Raw genomic sequence first — 21,486 nt, forward strand, 5'->3', positions numbered from 1 at the left:
GTGCTGGTCCCTCACCGCCCAGCCCCATCCACGCTGGTGGAGACAAGAGCAGAGGAGAACATGGAAACACTGGTCCCTGTGTGGAGACAAGGATGCCCTGAGGGACACAGACACCAGGTGACTCACAGAGCCACCACCAGATCATCCGTGATCCAGTGGGATCGGCGAGGATAAAGGTAGCGGGGTGAAGTGAGGCTCTGGACTGCACCAAACCTCAGCCCCCAGTCTCGGCTGTGTTATTTTCTCTCTGTTCCACTGAGCTTTCCTTGGGTGGTTGTACATATCTGACATGACATTTTCTGCAGCCGCTCTCAGAAGGGAGAAAGGCTGAGGGCTAACTCTTCTTTTCAATATATATTCTCCCTAAATTTTTTTAAAATCGCTTCAAAAAGCTATTTTATTTAACATCCTAATGTATATGCCCTTAATTTCTTTGTGCTAGTTATCTTCAGTGACCTCTTGTAAACTGCTCATGAAGGCAGCTGAAGCAGAAATGCAGAGAAAAAGCACTGCGCTTTTACTTTCATTTTAAAAACACTTTTAAATTTGTAGTCTTGCAGAAAAGCAAAATGTATGCACTAAAACCTAAAAGATTTAAAGCTTACATTAGCTGCTAAAAATAGCTTGTCAAATGCCATGTTCTGCTGCAGTTGCAGTTCAAGATTCATTCTTAAAATAAAATTAGTTTAACACACTGAAGCAACATACTTACTGTCTCTAGATGTGATAATTATCATGTGCTAACAGTACGAACATCCATACGTACATGTATGCTAGGACTGGAGCATGCTATGCTTTCTTGGCCGATACCTGCAAGGAGCCTCCCCGTGTACTATGAGCCCCATCCCTCTGCCACCCGGGCACTGCGACAGCAGCGTGTCTGCGCCGATATTGTGGGATGTCAGCCCAAAAGAGCCATGGGTTTCACCAGACACGGTTGTGCCGTGAACAGGCGCCCTGGCTCAGTGCTCCTCAGAGAAAACACCAAGAATAAGGATTTGCAGTTTGCCTCCTCGAGCGTGCTGGTGCTTCGCGGGGTATGGACATACCCTCACACGTACGAGTGGAAATGAAGACATCACGTGGAGGGCAGCAGAGAATCAGACATCATGCTTTCTCATTGCTGTGTGATCTGAATAATCTGTTGAAATTTCTCTACTGATCAGTGCCAGAGAGCTGGGTACAAAATAATTCTGAGCTGCAAGAATCCTTTAGAAACCACACAAATCCTGTGAGGTTCTGGGGTACGTTTAAATACGTTTTTATCAGAAAAATTACAACAACAACAAAATTGAAGTATGTAAATCTCCAGATATGCCTACCTTGCCATAGATCTCATTGATGGTTATATGAACAAATATGGATGCTTCTGTCAGCCCTTCTAGATACACATGACGATAACCTAGTAAAACAAAAATATTGCACCACAAAAAATCAACAATTTGCATTTTATGCACAACTGGCAATACCTTTCTATAAAAGTGAAATATATACAGTAAGCCACCTTATGCTTTTAGTAAGACTTATTTTCCATTCTCACAGGTTTTCCAAGCCCCCAGCACAAACCATCTTCAAGCTATAAATCAGTAGTAATTTCCAAAAGCACAGACACCCAAACTCCTTCAAGTAATGGTGAATATACCACCCTAAGATACCAGGAGAACTGGCCAGGCTCATAGAGGCATATGTCCTGTGCTGATAACCTCATCTTCACGTTCACAGGTGTTTGCTCTTCAGTTCAACCTCTAAGTCAAGGGAATGAGGTGGGACTAACCAGGCACAAGACTGCTAAAGGCCAGAGTGCGTTGTCCAACAAAGTCTCGCCCAATAGGGTCGTGGTCCCAAACAAGAAATCGCACCAAAGCTATTTCAGGCATGTGGACGGTAAAAGTGAGTGTTTCCTCCCAGACAGGATTAAACCCTGTAAAACAAACAGGTATTTTGCAAAACAAATCCATAGCAAGCACTAGCCTACATTTTCACCACACATACCAAGAGGCGTAAGAAACAAGCATACCAAATCCACAAACACTCATTGCTCGTAGAAGATGCTCTCAACCTCCATTATGTAAGCAATTATATAGGCAAGAGATGTGACTCCTGGGCTGGTTTTACAAACAAACAGAATGGTTCTGGTTGGGTAGCTGGCAGGGACACAAGGCAAACTGTTCTACAAAACGATGTTAGGCTAAAGATCAGCCAAACCATGAATTACCCCCTTTTTTCCCCACGTGGTTTTGCAGCTGCCTATGAGAGCTGGTGGCCACCGCTCCCGCTGCAACAGGCTGTGCCACTCTGCTTTCATCTCCTGCCCAGGAAGGCTGAGGTGGCAGTGAAACTGTCTAGGACATGATTTGCTCTCATTTCATTTCAAGTTATACATATATTTTACATAAATAATAATTAAAAAATATTTGGAACTTCTGCATAAAGGAGATTTAAGAACAATCCAGGACAAAGATACTATGTTGAACAGTTCTTGTCCTTCATGTCTTGCTTGTCTGTCTCCCTACATCAGAAATTTTGTCTAGAAAGCAGAATTTGTTAAAATACAATAATTTAATTTCATCAGGTAAGAAGCTTAGCAATCTAGGAAGTAATAACAGATACTCAACCATTTATAATTACTTAATATTTTACTCTAAGAAGAGGAAATCAGCTAGGTTATCTTACCGTTGTCGTCAACCACCCTGGTTTGATCTTTACAGCAGTCAACAGGTAACCCGATAACTTCCACCTCAACAAAGGGATCTATTATCTATTTTTAAAAACAAAGTATTTTAAAAGCAAGCTGATGATACAAGTAGAGGTCAATTTTTAAGGAAACTGATGCAGAGAGTTAATTTAATTTCATATGAGAATTCAAAAACCTTCAATTCACATGGATTTTCAAGCAGCACAACCATGGGAAATGGCTTCATGGAGTGTGAGTGGCTGTATGGTTTGTAGCCACCTGTGACTAATTTTCAAAGAGTGAAGCCACTCTCAAAATACGAAACAAATTAATTCTTCAACATCATGCGTAGGATACAGACCCTGTGGGAAAATGCAGTATTTAGTGACCAAAAGCTTGAAATTTATTGGTGTATTTAACTAAGGAGGAAGGTTCTTTGAGTCACATGCTGCCATGTCAGCCCAGGAGCTCCCAGGGGAGCGTCTGGTGCAGTATCTCACCTCTCCTCGGTCTCCTAACATGGAATCGGGAGGCTTAGGCAGCTGCTGTCCGCTGATGATTTTCAGAATAAGCTGCTTTTTAGGACTGGCAGGAAGCGGATCAGCAGAGTAGGGGTTGAATGTGCCTAAAAGATGGCAAGGAATGCGAAGCGTAAGGAAAAAGATACACACAATAAATATCACCCACCAAAATGCATATAGCTTCTTGCTTGCAGCTGGCTACCCTAGGACAGCCTTTTTTTAAACACATATTAAGATGGAGCCCTCGAAGTATGTCTATAATAACAGCAAGAGATTGTGCAGAATCATAGAAACATCGTGGTTGGAAAAGACCTTTAAGATCATCAATTCCAACAGTTAACCTAATGCTGTCAAGTCCACCTCTAAACCACATCCCTAAGAACATCGTCTGTGCTGGTATTTACACAGCCTGAAAGTTACACACCATTTTCTGAGGAAAAATATATATGAATTCTGAAGTAAAATAAGCTTACAAATATATGGAAACATGATTCTACATATGTTCTTATTTTTCTTTCTTGTGCCTTGGTAACTTCACCATGGAGAGGCTTTCTGAAAGGCTTGATGCCTACAGTAATAAATGCATAGTGGGACATTACCTTTGCACATCTGCTGAGGTTTGAGGACATAACCACAGTTGCCATTTACCCTAAATTTTGCATCATTTAATTGCATCACCCGTCCCTCAGATTGGTAGTTCAGTGCCACTGTCGAAAGAGAAGACTCGGATGTAAGATATTTACTTAGCACATACACCACAATGCAGGAGTAAGATACTCACAGAACACCTACCTAACTGGCAGCCAACGTTCCAGTACGGTAGAGGATTGAAGTTGCTGGAGTCGATGCGATAAGCGGAGGGATAGACCCTTGTCAGCTGTTTCTGGTTGTACAGCATGAACTGCTCGGCCTTCTGCTGCACGGCCTGGTGGGCTCTCGTTTCACTGAACGACAGCACGTTCCCTGTCGATCCTGCGGGTATCGGTAAATCCACAAACGAGTTACAAAGCTACAATGACAGATTTTGTTTTGTCACATGTGAATCACATACGTTGCACAACCGAAGGGCGTGAGTTTCCCCTCCCAGGAGGATCTTTTGCTCTACCCTCAAGTTTCCAGACTTAAAAGGAGAGCCAAGCAAGAGCTCAAGCTAATTGCTAGGGCCTTGTCTCCTGCAGAACCCCAGACACGGTTGCTATGAGGAATCTACAGAGAAATCTGCAAACGGCAGCATGATCAAAACCATTTACTGAAGAGCTTACAGATGGGCGAAGGACAGGCCACGCTGGGCTCTGCTTTTGCTCTTGTCCTTGTAACACGTTAATAGCTGCAGTCAACTCCTTTCCTTCTCACAGAGTTTCTGCAAGCTCATCCTTTCTCTAAAGAATAATAATAAATAATCCAAACTACCTTTTCCAATTCATAAGTCTTCTCTCTGAGAAAAAACCTGACCAGAAGAGTTTCTGAGGCAAGAGCGCCCAACTTTGGGGGATCACCCAGACCAACTCAACTGCAGCACCTCTGAGCTGGGCTCAGGAAAGCCCGGCTCTAGAGGAAAGGCAGCTGTAGAACTGAGCTCTGCTGAGCCGCCCCTCCTTTCCAGAGGGCCCCGACACAACAGGTGGGTTCAGCAGCACCACCGAACCAAACTGCACCTGGACCTGCCGGAGAGCTGAACTGTCTCAGCTCAGAACAGCGAGACTGGAACTCCACGAGGCCATGCTCTTGCAGCATTTCCTGGACTGTTTCACCACCTTGCTTCCACCCTCTATTTGTCCCGTTGAATTCTATCAAATTAGGAATTCATTTTACAGGAAGCACAGAATTTCACGCACAGTTTGTTCACATACGTTTGATGACCTTTTCTACAAATCCCTCTGCAACCTTCTCGGTTTCCATTTTGCCTCTAACACAGTCAGTGAAACAACTGCACACTCTCTGAATAAGTAACACATCTATTTATCACAATTCAAATCTATAACATTACTAAATGCTACTTAAAATGGCTAGTGTTAAAAGATGATGACAAACTCCATAAAACTGTGAAACCAGAAAAGGGTTCTCCTGAAAGAGCTTCATTTTTAAAATTGCTACTAAACCAGGAATGCCATAACAAACCAAGGGAAAGGCTATTTCTTAGGGAATTAAAAGGTGGTGCTTTACTCTTTCTCCGTATTTAAGTAAATGGGACAAGTAACTAACTGCTCGGCTTTTAAAACACCTTTGAAAAACACAGGAGAGCTTGAGAACAGAGACATGTTTCCTTTCAAAAAGAAAAGTGAAAAGGCAGGGGTGAGCGAGGTGCCGGCAGCCTTACCGTCATCCACGATGTCCTGCGCGGCCACAGAGTTGGTGTACACCACCAGGTCAGACAGGGCTCGGCACAGCTTCACCGTCTTCCTTCGACGAGCCAGCCTGCTGAGTTAATACATAAAACAAAGCGGGAATTTTTGAATGTTTAAAGCATATTTCAATCCCCCCCTTTCTGTTCTTTTCATCAACAAGGAAACAAACAACCATGAACAGGGAGCCACATGGTGCAAACCTCCTCAGAGGGGGCTCCCAAATGACCGTTCCCCCTTGCGCCTCTATAGCCACACTGTGCAAACAATATTTTTATTTAAAACATAATGAAATAGCTGCACCATTGCTCTTCTCAACAAAAAGAAGACAGACGGCTCTGAACTGTGTCTAAAAATGGGGCGTTTAAGTGACAACAAATGCATTCTCAATGGCACTTTTTGGATTGCTTTTTCTTTGCATTCTCAGATGTAATAAAGCTGGCTGGGCTGTGATGTACCCTTTTTTAGCCTAACCAGTTTTCTCTGAGCGCTATTTACAGCATGCAAAATGTAGATTGGCATTTTCCCATTAGAAGAGTACTACTATCACATTTCTTTTCAGTTTAAGGGTAATTGCTATTTGCAGCCTGTGGAAACCTACACAATCAAAATACCAGGCTGCAGCAGTCACAGCAAAATACACCCCAACAGCAGTGTCACAAATGAGCTGCTCTTAAGAGCAGATTTTCTTGAGGCAATAACATGTAAATATTGGTAGTAGTAACACGGCTCTGGCTTGGACTGAGCTGTGAACCCATGGTGATCCAGAGCTCACCTGTGGAGCTGCCCCGTTTCCCTCCCAGGGGGGTTGTGCTGGTTTTCTTCATCATCCGACGCGCTGTGGTATTTGGATGTCGCCTTCACAGCTTTCTGTTGGGAAAGAACCAAGCAGAGCCGGGTTGGGTTATGGGGTGGTTTGATAAATTCACATTACTGCAATTAACTGGGCGAGGGGCAGCAGGTTTACGGCACAGGACCAGGGTCCTGCAAGGATGCAGGATGATTCCTGGGGGTTTGACAGCACAAAACCTGGGGTGCTATGTCAACATTTCCATTCGTATGGAGAAGGAATGCAAGCAAAGCGTCTGTGCCCTCAGCTCACTGCGGCTGACTCCGAGACTGCGGCCACGGAGCAGGTTTATCTGCTGGTCAGCACACAAAGCCAGGCCTGAAGAAAGCTATTTCTGCAAAGCGGCCAGTGCATTGCACGTCACTGCGTGCGGTGCAGCTCCCTGCCCCTTCCCCCTCCTGACGCGAGAGGACAACGTCGCTCCACTGTCTCCAGTGCACCGGGCACTGCTCCTGCTGAAATTCTAATAGACAGTATCGTATTTAATAAACAGTGACACACAGTAGGATCTAAATGTACAGTGCATTGCTTCCACCTACTATTCTTCCCCCCAGTTTAGAAAATACAACAAATTCATGAAGTTGAGAACAGAGTCCGGGCAAAATTTTCAAGCATCACCTTTCTGTGGCCTTTTGAGCCACACACCAGAGCGTTCAAGTTATTATTACAGTGTAAAGAACATAGCTATGATAAAAACATTACAATCTCAAAAGCATCTTTTTTCATAAGCACCAATTATTTAATACAGTTTCCAATTTCAACAACATTCCATCTTTTGTAACACTCACTATAGCTTCAAGTGAGAGTTTCTTTAATTCCCTTCTCATCAAGAGGTAATTAACAGTATAACTGAGAGCTCCTTTTGCTCACATGGCTAATTGAGCACAGTTTTCTTTCCCCCTGCTGGGATGCACCAATCACGTACATCATTTAGTTTGCCATGTTTAGTGCTGAAATAAAGTTGACTATACTGGGAATCATTTGCATGGCTCAGTTTTGGAAGGTGTAGGTCTGCACTGCGGGTGTTTCCTGCAGTTACCGTGCAGGAATTGCCAGCCTTGGTGGCTTTGTCCCTCCATGGGCAGTTTCGAAAGAGTTTATACATGGATACATTTGGTACAAGAGCTGGCTGAAAACATCACAGATCAATATCCCTGGGTGGATAATTCTGAACGCAAAAATATCAATAGTAACCACCCTTCCCAGGCATCCCTTTAGCTGGAAAAGCGTAGGAGTGAAGTTACTGGACGTTCCTGTTGCCTCAGTCTACAATACAATCATTACTTTAAAAAAATCTATATATACTGTCTTGTTTTTTTTCAGCAGAGATGATACAAGTGGGCTTTCCAACCTGCTACAGCCATCAGGATAACTAGTTGAAGCAATTAAATTATTGACACACTTTCCAGCCCTCAGTGTTCCCAGCAGCTTTTAGTGGTTGACTTTTGCCTGTGACATCTCATTGTGTGGCATTTGTTTTCCCACCAGTGCGCATCAGTTACAGTGTGAAGTGCCCACTCTTGTGCACAACGGGTACTTGCAGATCTCACCACGCACTGAGTAACGTGCACTTAGCTCAAGCTGCTGAAAGAAATGCAACCACTTCAACCTGATGTGCAGCAGACAATGAAGGCAATTTTTTTAGCACAAAAACAAAAAGAGAGAATTGTGGGGGACTACAGTGGGTCCGTGGATTCCCTGACGGAAGGCATGGGAAGAGAAATTAGCCTTGAAGATATGAAGGCCTACCCATGAGAAAGATGGGAGTAAAGGAGTATCCGAAGATGTTAAGGATGTACCCGTGAGAGAGAAGGGAGTAGAAGAGTAACATTGATGATAGCAAAATTAGCCAGTGAGATGTTACTGCTGTAACTCGTAACCAATAATGAAGAGACACATGAATTGGTAAAACTGTATAAAAATGCACCTGTGGCAATAAATGGCATCTACTACTTTCATCCTGGAAGAACTTGGTGTATGTCGTTTGTCCATCTCAACCACAACACTCATGTAAGCTTATAATCCAAGCGTAAACATGAGTCCTGGTACTGTCTGCCTAGAGAATTTTTGATGGCTCCTGGCTGGCTTCAGGGCAGATGAGCTGGTGGCTGATGAAGCTCTATGATGTATCTCATAATTGCTGGTTTTCCTAAATGGCTGCTCAGTTTATCAGTGACAGAAAGTGCTTCCTGCTCGGCTGCAGCGTCCGCATGGACACGGGCACCCCGCGGGCTGGGCCAGAGGATGCCGCTGGTGGCAGCGACCCAGCTGCAGACCTGCCACATGCCTCTCACAACAAGCCCGTCTGCTGATTTATTTACTCACTATCTGCTAATTGAGTCTGGGAGGAAGGAAGCTTCCAGTTCCATCAGCTCGTGCTGAGGCTACACGTTCAATAAACCCAAGCCTGGAGGCACCGTGGGAGTGTGGGAACAGGGGAGGTGGATGACTGGGCCACATTTGTCAGGACGTGGGAACGGGAAGGAACACGGGTGCACTGTCCCTTTTGGCAGCTGCTGTCTGTCCAGCTGTAAAACGAAACCACACGCTCGTAGGAATGATATTAGCTCTTGTTTGGTTCAATAGAGCCTCCACAGTGAAGACCCAGCGAAGCAGCAGACAATTTGACCTAGCAGCTACACTAACGTACAAATACTATATGGAAAACCATGAATCGATCAGAAGAGAACACGTTTTGACAAAGCAGGAGCCCAGAGCCAGCACTCAGTCACAGTGCCCCTTAAAGCAAACAGAAATACAGCGGCAGACCACGCTGCACAGCACCGCCCAGGGTATGGAACACTAAAGCTGGAGCCCGAGTGGAACAAACTCTGTCAGCTGTGTGGACAGAGCTCTGGAAAACAAGAAGATGCCAGGGGGGTCATCTCCATCACTCTGCTGCAGGTTTGATCAGAAAATCAGCAATTTGACATCACTAGTAAAGATGACCTTTTTGGTCAGGATCATCTTTAAAGGGTTCTCCATACTGCTAGCAGCTAATATTCCTCTGGGCAGCAATACATACAGCAAGGGCAATCACATAGTCTTTCCTCATGCCCCCACACTCACCAGGCATCTCAAGCGATAAAACATACCCTGTATCTCAACAGCAAACCAAGGCTCTCATTTTACTTACTTTGTGTTTACCGAAGTTGCCCATTAATGATCGACTGTGAGACTTTTTTCCACCTTCTTTTGTGTCCAGGTTCTGCGTGGAGAAATTGCAATAAAAAGTGTAACTAGATACCTTCAGAAGTATCTTTAAAGAGTCTGCTACAGAATAGAAGTGAGTTAAAATCTAAATACAACATACTCATCTTGAATCATAAATTGAAATCCAAAGTTTCCTTACAGGATTTTTCTAATTTCTTTATATACTTGATAGCTTAGCAATCTTTTAAGAATAAGAAAAAATATGAACATTAACACTCAAGACATCAACCATGTAGAAAAGAGTCTAGCAAAACCAGGCAAGCAGCAACAAACACAAGCCTTGGAAGTGTACTTGCAAAGAGCCACAAAGGAAAAGGGGAAGATAACATCTCCTAACACATAAATGTGGACTTTTTCCACGCAGCCTAAAGTCAGAGCTTCACATTTATAGCCATGCCCCTAGACATCAGGGAACTCCTGGCAGCATTGAGCTTTTCCTATCGCAAAAACACAGCCCTTCATCTTCTAAAGAGCAAACCAAAGACAGAAAGGTGCTGAAGAGCATCCCCCCAGCCTTTTGGCAAGTCCTATGAACTCCGGGTATTCCCTGGTCAGTGCTGAGCTGGAATTCACTTCTGGCTGTCGTAACAATAAAGGCACTAGATGGTTTCCTCAGCTCTAGCAAAGACAAAGATTTGTTCCTAACTCAGCCTGAAAGTCTCTGTAAAGCGCAGAAGGAAACCTTAGCAGATAAAGTACTTTTCTCTCTCTGATAAGAGCACGAGGCGACAGTTTAACAGCAAATCTAACCCAGTACCAGGCCTGAGTGACAGTGCCGGACACGCCGCTGGGCTCCCTTGGCCCCCAAAATCCCACTTGATTATTAATAGAGATTGGTACATAAACTTGCATTGTGAATGCCTTTTTCTTCAATAATAGCAAGTCTTTGAGAAATGAAAGGCATATCAGTAACAAAGTAAAGGAAAATGAGATTTCACCAGCAACACAGAAAAATTTCCCAACAGATCCCTTTCTGGTACATTAATGATACTGTAACTGCTAGAAAAGAGCTGGCTAATGAGTTACAGAATTACTGAACCATCACGAGGCTTAATCATTTAGTTGTCTCCCATCTAGGTCAACAGTTGCTATAAATTAATCTTCCAGTTGTTTTAATTTATTATTACTAATTGTTCAACTCTATACTGCTTTAAGACCCCAGAAAACAACACTGACATCCCATCAGTCTTCACACAGGACTGCTGCAGCAAGGGGAGAGATCTGAGTGTCCCTTAATTATTTAAATTAAGTTCATTAGAAAATTCTATCATTGAATATTATTATCTGACAGACGTTTGAATAATGCATTTGCATTACTGAAATATTTTCAGTATTCTGGTCACATCCCTGACAAGTAATGGGTAATCCTGGGCATCATATCCAACACCAGCATCTTACGGAAATTTGCATTCTTTGAACAAAACTCCTACCCATTCAAATCCTATCTAGGGGCCAATCATTTTCCAGATATCAGAGAACATAGCAAATGTAATTATTCTAACACAAACTAATATTGAAATGGCTCATATCTGATCATATTTACCAACACGGGCAGTTTGCTCGGTGAAATCCCACTTTCCGGACCTCAGGAAGGCCCAAGGGATCAGCAAGCGGCCTGTTCTCCCTGCACGGCCGCGGCTGGAAACAGCCCCTCTGTTGGGTCACATAGCTCCATCCTTCGCATTTTACAGCCTCCTCCCACCACAACACCACTGCGACCACACGTCTCCAGCACCAGCACAAGACAGTTATGTTTTCTGTAGTCAAGCCTGGATTCAGGCAAAACTCCTATAGGTCCAGCTTTGGAGGATGAGATTGGTAAGAACTAAATAAACCCCCCAGAGTGGGAAGATGTGTGGAAAGTAGAGCTACGTGTATTTGACCTTTAAGGCTACAGCGGTTACAGAGTAGAGACTCTAACCCAGAACAGTTCAGTCTGTAATTTAGCAACACTGAGGTTCGCATCTGGCTGAGGTCAAAGTACGGTACCCATGGATTCAAGGTACTGCCTACTGATGTACTCTAAATTACAATATATTTGACTGTTTTACAAAAACAGTTTAATATTAAAAAGGAAAATAAACATACCATTCTTGATATAAAATAGTCTAGGCACAAAAAAGCAGAACCTTACTCAGGGCAGTAAAATCCCATGTTTTGTTGCTGCACAAAACAACCACCAGCACTACAGGCAGACAACGCTCTCAGTTGTCACGGCCAGTCTTGATAGGACTAAGGCAACAGAAAAAGGATCTTTCCCCAAAAACCTAGACACAAACCAAACTGCTTGATGCCATGCTTGCAACATTGGTACTTGCTTACAACTATTGGTACTAACAAACTCTTAAAAGTTGTTCCTAAGTTATCAGCTTTCTCATCTGAAAAATGTGCACCACACATCGCACTGCTGAACACTCAACAGAGCACGCGAAGGGGAAAACCCATGTACCTGTTTCAGGTTAACGTTCAAACCCTCATGAGTTGCCTTCAGCAGCGCTCTCACAGTGAAGCTGTCAGGATCTTCCTTGTCCCTGATTTGGGATTCTTTTATCAGAGATTCTAGTTTTGTTCTTATAAAAGATTCCACCTGGTGCTCGGTTGCACCATTACTCTGAAAGACATGAAGAAATAAAGTAGATTATTACATCCCTCACTGCTGGGACAGTCTGAGGACAAATGCTTCAGGCCATGCAGCACTCCTGACATTTCCTTTCTCTGTGCAAGAAAAGGTTCTTGCATAATCCTACCTGATTTTGCCTCTTCTGACAGTGGCTTTTACTGCCACTTCCATTTTCTTTCCTCTTTGGCCATCGTGACACCATTTACGCTGCCTCCCCCAGCACCGTCCAGCACGTGGCTGCCCCAGAAGCTGCCCCTGGTGGGAGCTCTTTGTTCCAAAGCAGCCCCAGGTCCGACCTTCTCTTTGGGCAGACAGTGTGAATTCCCAGCTAATGCACTTACGTACGTCCTGCAAAATATCAGCCAGCCTCAGCATCGCTAGATTCCTGCTCCACATGGCAAGACACACACTGTGTTTTGCATTGGTTATAGAAATTGCCAAATTTTGTCGTGGGCCTTTCTATTAAAGAAAGCATCATCTCATCAGCAGCGCTGAAGCCATGTTAGTGAAGTACATGTGGGCTGCACAGACCACTCCTATTGCACAGCACGTAACAACGAATCAGGCATTTTGCTGGTTCAGAAGTGGCTGAGCAATCTTATCTCACCTTACTATACCCATAATTAGAGCTATGTTCATTCAATACATCTTTTCCCCCTGAACTTACACCTATGGAACTTTGTATCTGTACTTAAACACACCATACGCCTAAAGATTTATGGGATTGGGAGTCTTCAAGCTTCCTCATAAATTAGTTAATGCCAATTATTTCCAGTTCTGTAGTAAATACTAACAGGAATATAACATTCTGAGTCACTAAGCAAGCTGATTTTATCCTGTGCTTCAAGTGTTCACTGCAAGGCTGTTCTGTACGAGACTGTCTTGTGGAACACAGGAGCTGAAGGAAATCCAAGTGCAATCTAACCTCTAAATAATGAAGAAATTAATTAATCATGATTCTGTCCAGTAGCATAAAGGGGGTTTATCTAAGAGGGAGTGGAAATGAAATCAGCTTTTCTGCGTGCTGTACTTCAATCTGCAAAAAGATGCCGCTGACAGTACAACTTCAGCAGCATCGTGGTAGAAGAACCAGCACCAACATACAATTCTCTGAACCAGGGCAGATGGGGACCTGTGTCACCTGTAAAGCAAATCCCGAGCTATTCTGAAAAACCTTCAACTGCCAATAGCAGGCAGAAATGATACAGACAAATTAAAAGCTCAATATGTAAACCAAAACCAATTAATGAGAACTACAGACAGGTGTTTCTATGTGGCAGCAAGGTAAACTGACTGGGCTACATTCAAAAGTGGAGATAAATATTATACTTGTTAAATATTAATTGGAATTTGATCTGTTCTTTCTGCGTCTCCCTAGATAGTATCTACTTTGTTCAAAAGTTGTAACTGGGGAAGCAAGGCTGCCTCCTGACTCGAAACAAGCACCTGCTGCACGATGTGTATTAGCATTGCACATCAGCTTCTGTTGTTAGCAAAAACATGCATTAATAAAATTAACAGCAGAAAAATAAACAAGGACTTAAAGAATAAAGGGACTAGAAAGTGATCTTCAGTGTCATAAAATAAACGAGGACAGAAAATAATGTTTTACACCTCAAGTTTTTGTCATTTGTATGTGTCCTTTCATAATTTTCATCTAGAAATCGTGTAGCAATTCCATCGTGCCATTGCTTTGAGTAATAGACATTTGTAGCTGCGAAAAGCCTGGCACGCTTATTGTGCTGGCATCAATGTTTCCAGTTCAGTATACTTGGAGTACTTAAACTTGTCATTTATGTGATATAAATGACAAAGTGTTCATTTCCAAACGGTGGCATTCCATATCTAAATGTGGAAGTTCTGTATGTTAAAGACCAGACTTAGAGACCAAAGTTAAACGCCCTCATCTGCCAACAACTGTAAGTAGGATTATGGGGTATGCACGTAAGAAAGGTAGAGATGCAACAGTTCTGGGAACCGTGTATATGCACATACATAGCAGGGCTTCAATTTGCAGTCATCTTCAATCTCATCAGCACTATCCTCATCTGAAACTTCTCCTTCCTCAGCATCTGCTCCAAGACTCTGTGGCAACTTCTTACCCTACAGTGAGGAGAAAAACATTCACAATAAATGTTTTAATGTGAACAAGATCTTTGCAAGCTCTTTCAAAAAAAGCATACCAGCTCTGAGACAAGCCAGCAAGTCTCCAAAAGACTTGGTTTTTGTTGACTCCCAGGTATTTCAGGCTTTCCCCTAAGCAAGCAGACCGCTGTATACTTAAAACTCCAGAAATCAGAAGCTGAGATCTAGTTATGGCTCTTCATTAGAGTGGAAAATACAGGCGCAGAAGAACTCCCTGCACGCAGCCACCAAGGTGAAGGAAGCAGCAAAGCCTGGTTTAATATTGCATGCTCATGCAAGGCTGCAGGCAGCAATCCAAAATTAGTTGCTAATCCAGTACTGTGAACGTCATATACCTACATTAGAAAGGAACTACTTTAATTCCATGTCTAGTTTCCAACATCTGATTAGAGTGGCGAGCATCAAACAGAGCTTATTGGCTACTTCTGTTAAAAAAGACAGGTCAATTATCCTTTTCAGAACTTTTATCTTGAATTCTTATCTTGAATTCTCCCGTTGATCCAGCAATGCCCAACACAAAACCACAGAGATGCTCTGCAGGTGTCTGCTCCCATCTGCTGCCGCAGGAGGAGGAGGATGGTCCCCAGCTCTAGCTGGGCTTTGCTGGGACCAGCCTTGCACCTCCCAAGCCGTCACTTCTGGCATTGTCTCTTGCTTTACCGTTTGCTGCTTAATAAATCACCTCTCAAACTTTTGTGTCATTACTTCCGTACACTGGCTGCAGAAGTATTTGCAGTCTACCTGTTTCATCAGTGACACAGGTAAATAAGAATTGCATCCAGATTTCTCCAGAAATTAAGAGGATTGATTTGTAGACTGCATTTTGAAATTAATAATGCTGTCCTGCTAATTACTGGGCCAAATTCACTTCACACTGGCACCTTCATGGTGGCTTAAATGCATGACTATTATTAGAATTACTCTTCATATACACTAGCAAAGTGAAAATTATGCCGTCACTTGAAATTGTTTGGCTAATGCATCAATCCTGTGTTTCAAACGTATAAAACAGAGTGAAATAACAGCAAAAAGATGAGAAAGTGGCTTACTTCTCAACAAGACACTGGTTCCTAAAAATGATTTTACCTTTTCTAACAGTGCTGCTTCCATTGAACAGGAGATGGGAGACAGGGCCTTGTGAAAAGATACTGTGATGTGTAAAATAGCATTTCTCATTCTGAACCAGCTCCACACTTCAGCACCGGTGGCTGAAGAATCAAATTGAAATTACAACTCAAATGTGCTGGGAAGACCTGCTTAAAAATTCACTTAAGAACTTCACAGTACCCAAGTTCTCCCACCTTTTGTGCATTGACACAATATTTCAAGGCAGGTTTGCTGGGTTTTGTCGCATGATTAACACAAGACACTAAACCACCACCCCTACCTGCTGCTTAGTTCATTAAGCAGCAGGTACACAAGTTATTCAGTGAAATTCAAAATCACAGCCAAGCACCCAAAGGTTTTCTAATTCAGAGTCAGCTCTGTACTATACATTGAAATATGCTCGCAACAAACTAAAATTGTGAGTCCTTGTGGCCAGCTTGATACAGAGGATAGAGAGGGGAAACAATGTGTAAAGAGCTCACAGCGAATTAATTGCCCCATGTGTCAAAGTAAATTAGACAACCCAATAAGCCACAAGACGATTAATCATCCTCTCAAATGTCTGCCTTGCTTTTCTTTCTTCTTATATCCAGATTGGTCTTTGAAATTCCTTTCAGAGCCAGCGTGTTTACACGGAGCGGCTCCAGCAGTCCTGCACACGGCACCGAGTGCGGAGCCCTGGGGGCTCCTCGGGGCTGCTCCCGCACCAGCACAGCTCCTGAGCCGCAAAACCTTCATTTCATGAACTGCTGCTCATCGCGGGGCCAGGGCAAAGGCACAAAAATGCAAGAAACATTCAAACACTTTTATGTTACTCCAAAATACTTTGTCTAAGGACTGTAGGATAATGTTTAGATACTATAAGCTTACGAACCATACAGAACAATATCCACTATTAACAAATTAGACAAATTAAAGAGAGATAAGGTATCAGGTTCAGGCAACTGTGTCACAGTTCCTGCATAATGATGTGTTTTTCTGTTCTCAAAAGAAAAAGCTCAGAATTTTAACACCGTGCATCTGTACTATTCCATGTGGTACTGCTCAAGTGATTCTCCAAAGAGAATCTATGATAAAGATCACATGCTGACTTTTGCTGCTTTTTTAACACACCGCCAGTAGCCAGTTACCTTCACTAGGATTTTCCCTTTCAAGTTTTGAGGGCTCGGAAGCTGTCTGGAATCTCCAGTGATTACAGAGGACAAGTCGAGTTTGTCACCAAATATCTCCTTCAAGTACTGAGCGATCTTCTTCTGCTGTTGAATACTGCAATGGTTTTCAATAGACAGTATCACCGGAAACCTAGAAACAAAACCCCCAGACGTTGTCATAACGGTGTTTTAAGAGAGAAAACCTGCACAGCTTACCAGTAAACTGATTGAAGCAGTTTGCTTTTGCATTGTCAGTAGTGTGGAAACAACCCTGCTCTGGGAGGAAGGGCTCCGCACGTGAACTCCGCATCCGCGCTCGGGCAGAACCTCAGTCCCGAGGCGACTCTGCCCTCTCCCTGCAGCCCAACCCACCAGCACACAGGGTGACAACGTTTGGAACCGATGGTCACTGAGCAGGAGGCACAGAGAAATGCGCAATAAAGCTCAGCAGCAGCGCAAAGCCTTGTTGTTCCATGCGGCTGAGCAGAAATTGCACAATTCCTTTGCAAGGCCCATGCAAAGTCTCCATAAGGTGCTCCTGGAGAAACGCGTTCTGAAATCACATTTGCAGGAACCGCTGACTCCTCTGTGCTCATCTTGCGAAGAGCGACAGCTGCATCAACACTTTGCCTTTTTCCTACTGAGTGCAGCTACAGTGACCCAAGCCAAATCCCTGAAGGTCGCCAGACTCTGGAGAAGGAGAATATTTGGCAATACTTTCCAGAAGACTCTCCCAGGCTCCACAAATTCACAGCTCCAGTTTCTTGAGCTAAAGGCATTGTTTCTGTATGTGACAGTCTATTTCTCCCACAGATGTGCCCAGTTGTTTTCCAAATTCTTGGCAGCCCCAGAATCCTACGGCAAGGACCCCAGAGCCCAACTACACCCCGAATGAAGAACCACGACTTTCAGTTCTGAATTTACCACCTCCTATTTCTAACCAACAACAACCAACTCTTGGACACAGGATTTTGGGGGGTTGTTTTCCACATGCCCATTGCTGGGTCACCTTTTTTTTTTTTAATAACTAAAGAGAAGCAAGCATTTTCCCTTTATTCTCTCTAAACTACTCAAAACTCTATATACCCATTCATGATTGGAGACTTGCATATATATGGTTAAATTCCATGATCTTCATAATAAACCCTTATATAGTTGCATGGCAAACAAAACAGAATTTGAACATTACACCAAAAGTCTGTCTTTATTTCCTCACATTGCACATGAGACAGCTTTGCAATTTTCCTGCTGAAATAAAGCATTTTCCTCAGGCAGAGAATATGACGGTATTGATTTTAAAGTAGAATTTCCCTGTGGATATGAGTGGAAAGTTCTGTTCAAACAAAGGACCAAAATAATCTGTAGATATTCAACAGTCTCAGTCTGTTCAAAATATTACTGTGTTTACAATGCATGAAAGGCCTTTCTAACTTAGGCTGAAATTTCTAATTTGATTGATGAAAAGAGCTCATGCAGCTGAACAATAAATATGACTCAGGCAATGAACAGGGGAATAGAGTCAACTTTATAATTTCTCCATGTGTTTAAAGGAACATAGGTACCTCCTGATGCCAACTGTTGATTTTGACATGGCTACTCAGAACAGAGAGGTGTAGCTTCGAAGTGACTCTACACTTACTCGTTTTTGATGAAGGCGTATTTATTGATGGTTTCTGCCACATCACGGAAGAGTATTTTAGAAGTCAGAGTATAGCCGTGGTGCACCACCGGCTCTCCATCCGGCCCGTCCCAGCAATCCACTGTTAAGACACAAAGGCAACGCATTAAGAGACGCCCGTGACCTCAGAGGTTCCTGCTGCTCTTGCTTGCCAGCAGAACTCACACCCACCACCCAGCCATGAAGGAGTCAACCAGCTTCATTCAGTTATGACCTACCAATTGAGTTCAGACTAACAACTCACTCTTTTTGTACAGCAAATGAGAAACCTGCAACCCAAAAGTGTTTTTTCCTCTTATACGAAACTGAGTTTTTTCCCTCACATATAAAATTATGAAGGTCTAATAGGTCAAATAATGTTTATAGCTATCTCTTGGAAAAGTGTCTTCTGCTTCCGGAAACAAACCATTTAAAAACAACTTAGATTTTTTCCACTCCCAATTAAACTTGTAGTTTTATAACTGACTAGAGCAGGAGGAGCATCAAATCCATCCCATGCTGAATGGACTAGGACGGTAATACTTTTCTGAATGAACTACTCTAACCTGGATTTAAACCAAACTTGTCGCTACTGTTGCCTCCACAGGAAGTTAAAAGCTTCACAAAAAGAAGCTAAAGAGCTGTCACCTAGGCTGGATGGCATCTGCAATAGTTTTGAGGTCAAGCAAAACAACACGCGACTGTGCGCTTTGGTGAACTTTCCTACAGAGGGGAAAGTAGTGGTAGAACACCCAGTTTTCTCAAGTTCATTTTCTCTAATTAATTTTTAAATTCAGATTAACAGATTGTTCTTCTAGAGATAAGTTTTGTAATACTAGTCATCAAAATTTAATATTGGGTTTAAATTCGTCCAAAGACTTTATTACACCCAGAATCTTGAAAAGAAAAATACTAACGTTCTGTTATTATTTAAATCATGCAGAGCTTAAACAAAATCCAACGCTATCGGACAAACAGCATCTGGTTTCTTTCCACCAGCATCCAGCCGACGAAACATCATCCCAGCCCTGTGCTGTGGCAGAGCCAAGCCAAGTTCCTCAGCTGCGAGGCAGTGCCAGCACTCGATCCTGAGCCGTGCTGACGGAAGGCGCTATTTGCTCACCTGTCCTCCTCCTATGGGCACTTTTCATCTTCCCTTTGCATCTGGAGGAGCTGCCTATGCAACCACCTGCTTTCCCATTCAGCTTGTGAGAGAAAAAGGTCTTAGCTCTCTCTCAGGAATCGCTCCTGGGAAGCAGGAACCTCCAGTCTGGGGAACTGCAGAGTAGAACTGCAGGGCCCCAAACACGTCTCTGTCCTTTGCCTCAATGGGGCTTGTGCAGCAAAAAAATGCTTCATGTAAACACGGAATGGAAAATGGAAAACTTGCACTGGCTGAGAAAAGTGTAACAACGGAGCAGCAGGCAGGAGAAAACAGGGGTGCCTGGGAAGTTTGGCTGAATGGTCATTCCCAACAGAAAAATTCCCGTTTAGGATGCTAGAAAACAGGAGTTTACTAGTGAAGTTAATCAGCGCTTTGAGTTTGCCACTGGCTTTGTGTTCAAAAGAAATATCCATCATACTTCTCACAACCAGCAAATCAGATGAAAAATATACCTTCAATACATCGGCAACCATCCTGCAGCACCCGCGCGTACATCTCCACTCTGGACTGGGACAGCAGCTGGTCTCCTGTCAGGTACGTGTTGTGAGACGAAGCAATGAAGTAGTTACAAAGGGGCTGGTCCATGTCCTGATGCACTTCGCAGTGCAGCGGATTAAATATATCACACGCAGGACTGCGCATGAAGTTGGTGAAACCTTGGGAAAAACAGAAACATTTTTGCTGTAGATGCAGTATATCTTACCATGCAAATCATTTGCACTCTAACATCTTCCTCTGTTTATGTTTCTCAGTGCTAACTCGTGTTTCAGGTGCAGCAGGGACACAGCAGGGACCCGTCCTCCCGCACCCTGTTTCCAGCACACTAAGCGCTGTGTGTGGCTTGGCTGCAAACCGCAGCAGCTACACGGCCCGAGTCCACTGCTGGCACACACAGGTATCGCTCTCTGGAGACGATGCGAGCTCTGACACCTTAGAGAACGTTGCATTCCCAAGGTGCAACCCTTGTTCTCAGACAATTTTCAAACAGCTTTGAGCTAGAGAAGAATGTAATCTAGAGACACACACTTATCACTTCCAAAGAGAAAAAAATCTCAAGCATTTGCATTACATGATATTGAGCTAAGCCTCCTCAGAAATTAATTATTAACAACCAATAGCAAAAAAAGAAAGTAGGATTCTAAAAGAAGCATAAAAGCAACAAACAGCAGCTATACAAGAAGACTGAAACAGCCCACAGATCAACACAGCCACTGCCCAACCTGCTTTCAGATCCGTGTTTCGTTCAGACCCTCAAAAGGGGCAAATGACCAAAACGCACATGCAAAAATTCTTTGAAACCCTAGAGAACTCCCTGCGCCAGTCCCAGGGCACAGACCAAGACAAGCGTGCTCAAACTGCCTTCTGCAGTGCAGACAAAACCGCTCCGCTAACAAGCGGAACAGAAGGTGTTATTGGTTTTTTGTTAGAATCAGTGCAAGAAAATATCCTCCCTCACAATCATTCCATGAGATAAAAGTTGTCTCATCTAGATGCTGCTGCGAACAGACAGCACGCAGCTAAACCACGAGTCAGTACTGTTAGCAAACCTGTCGCCGTCTTAACCCAGTATCCCCTTACCCCTCTTGATTCTTTTAAAGCATTGGTGTAACAGAGAAATTGGGTGAAACGCTTCAGCGGCATCAGTCCGCATTTCCTGGGGTGCTGAATTGTGCCTGGGAGGGCGAGTGACCTGCTCGGAGGAACACGGCTGGGCAGGAGGGAGGGAACCTCAGCCCGGCCTTCCCGACGGGAACAGCTCAGAGCTGCCCCGTTCTGCTCTGTCACAAGCGAGACGTCTTGTAAATAAGAGGAGGCAGAGGAAAGCCCTCAAACACCGGGCAGCAGAGAGATGGAGGATACGGCGCTGCAGGAGTCCAGGTTTGGGAGTCTGCAGGTCTGCCCGGGCTCCGTGCTGCTGTGGCAGCCCTAGCTTACAGTTCTCTCGGTGCTGCAAGTTTATGTGAGAAGGCTGTACCTGATTTATGTCGCTATAAATGAGATCAGCATTGAACAGATAGTTTTAAAAACATCTCTTTTGAGA

At 43.6% G+C, this 21,486-nt stretch overlaps 1 protein-coding gene across 14 annotated transcripts in view; it reads right to left on the reverse strand.

Moving 5' to 3' along the window:
- Positions 1-21,486, reverse strand: part of PLCH1 (phospholipase C eta 1) — an 87,722-nt gene that overhangs the window by 22,620 nt on the left and 43,616 nt on the right. For 9 of the 14 annotated variants that reach the window (XM_065073371.1, XM_065073363.1, XM_065073359.1 and 6 more), the window contains 14 exons: positions 19,898-20,101; positions 18,263-18,383; positions 16,603-16,774; positions 14,216-14,323; positions 12,050-12,211; positions 9,524-9,595; positions 6,313-6,407; positions 5,513-5,613; positions 3,988-4,167; positions 3,795-3,902; positions 3,175-3,299; positions 2,674-2,758; positions 1,775-1,921; positions 1,323-1,402 (listed from right to left, as the gene is read on the reverse strand). In XM_065073371.1, the coding sequence (XP_064929443.1) occupies positions 1,323-1,402; positions 1,775-1,921; positions 2,674-2,758; positions 3,175-3,299; positions 3,795-3,902; positions 3,988-4,167; positions 5,513-5,613; positions 6,313-6,407; positions 9,524-9,595; positions 12,050-12,211; positions 14,216-14,323; positions 16,603-16,774; positions 18,263-18,383; positions 19,898-20,101 (1,760 nt within the window). The remainder of the gene's footprint in view (positions 1-1,322; positions 1,403-1,774; positions 1,922-2,673; positions 2,759-3,174; positions 3,300-3,794; positions 3,903-3,987; positions 4,168-5,512; positions 5,614-6,312; positions 6,408-9,523; positions 9,596-12,049; positions 12,212-14,215; positions 14,324-16,602; positions 16,775-18,262; positions 18,384-19,897; positions 20,102-21,486) is intronic. The other 5 variants (XM_065073368.1, XM_065073360.1, XM_065073367.1 and 2 more) reach the window with 1 other exon arrangement.

This window comes from Columba livia, chromosome 9 (assembly GCF_036013475.1).
Source record: "Columba livia isolate bColLiv1 breed racing homer chromosome 9, bColLiv1.pat.W.v2, whole genome shotgun sequence".
Lineage (NCBI taxonomy): Eukaryota > Metazoa > Chordata > Aves > Columbiformes > Columbidae > Columba > Columba livia.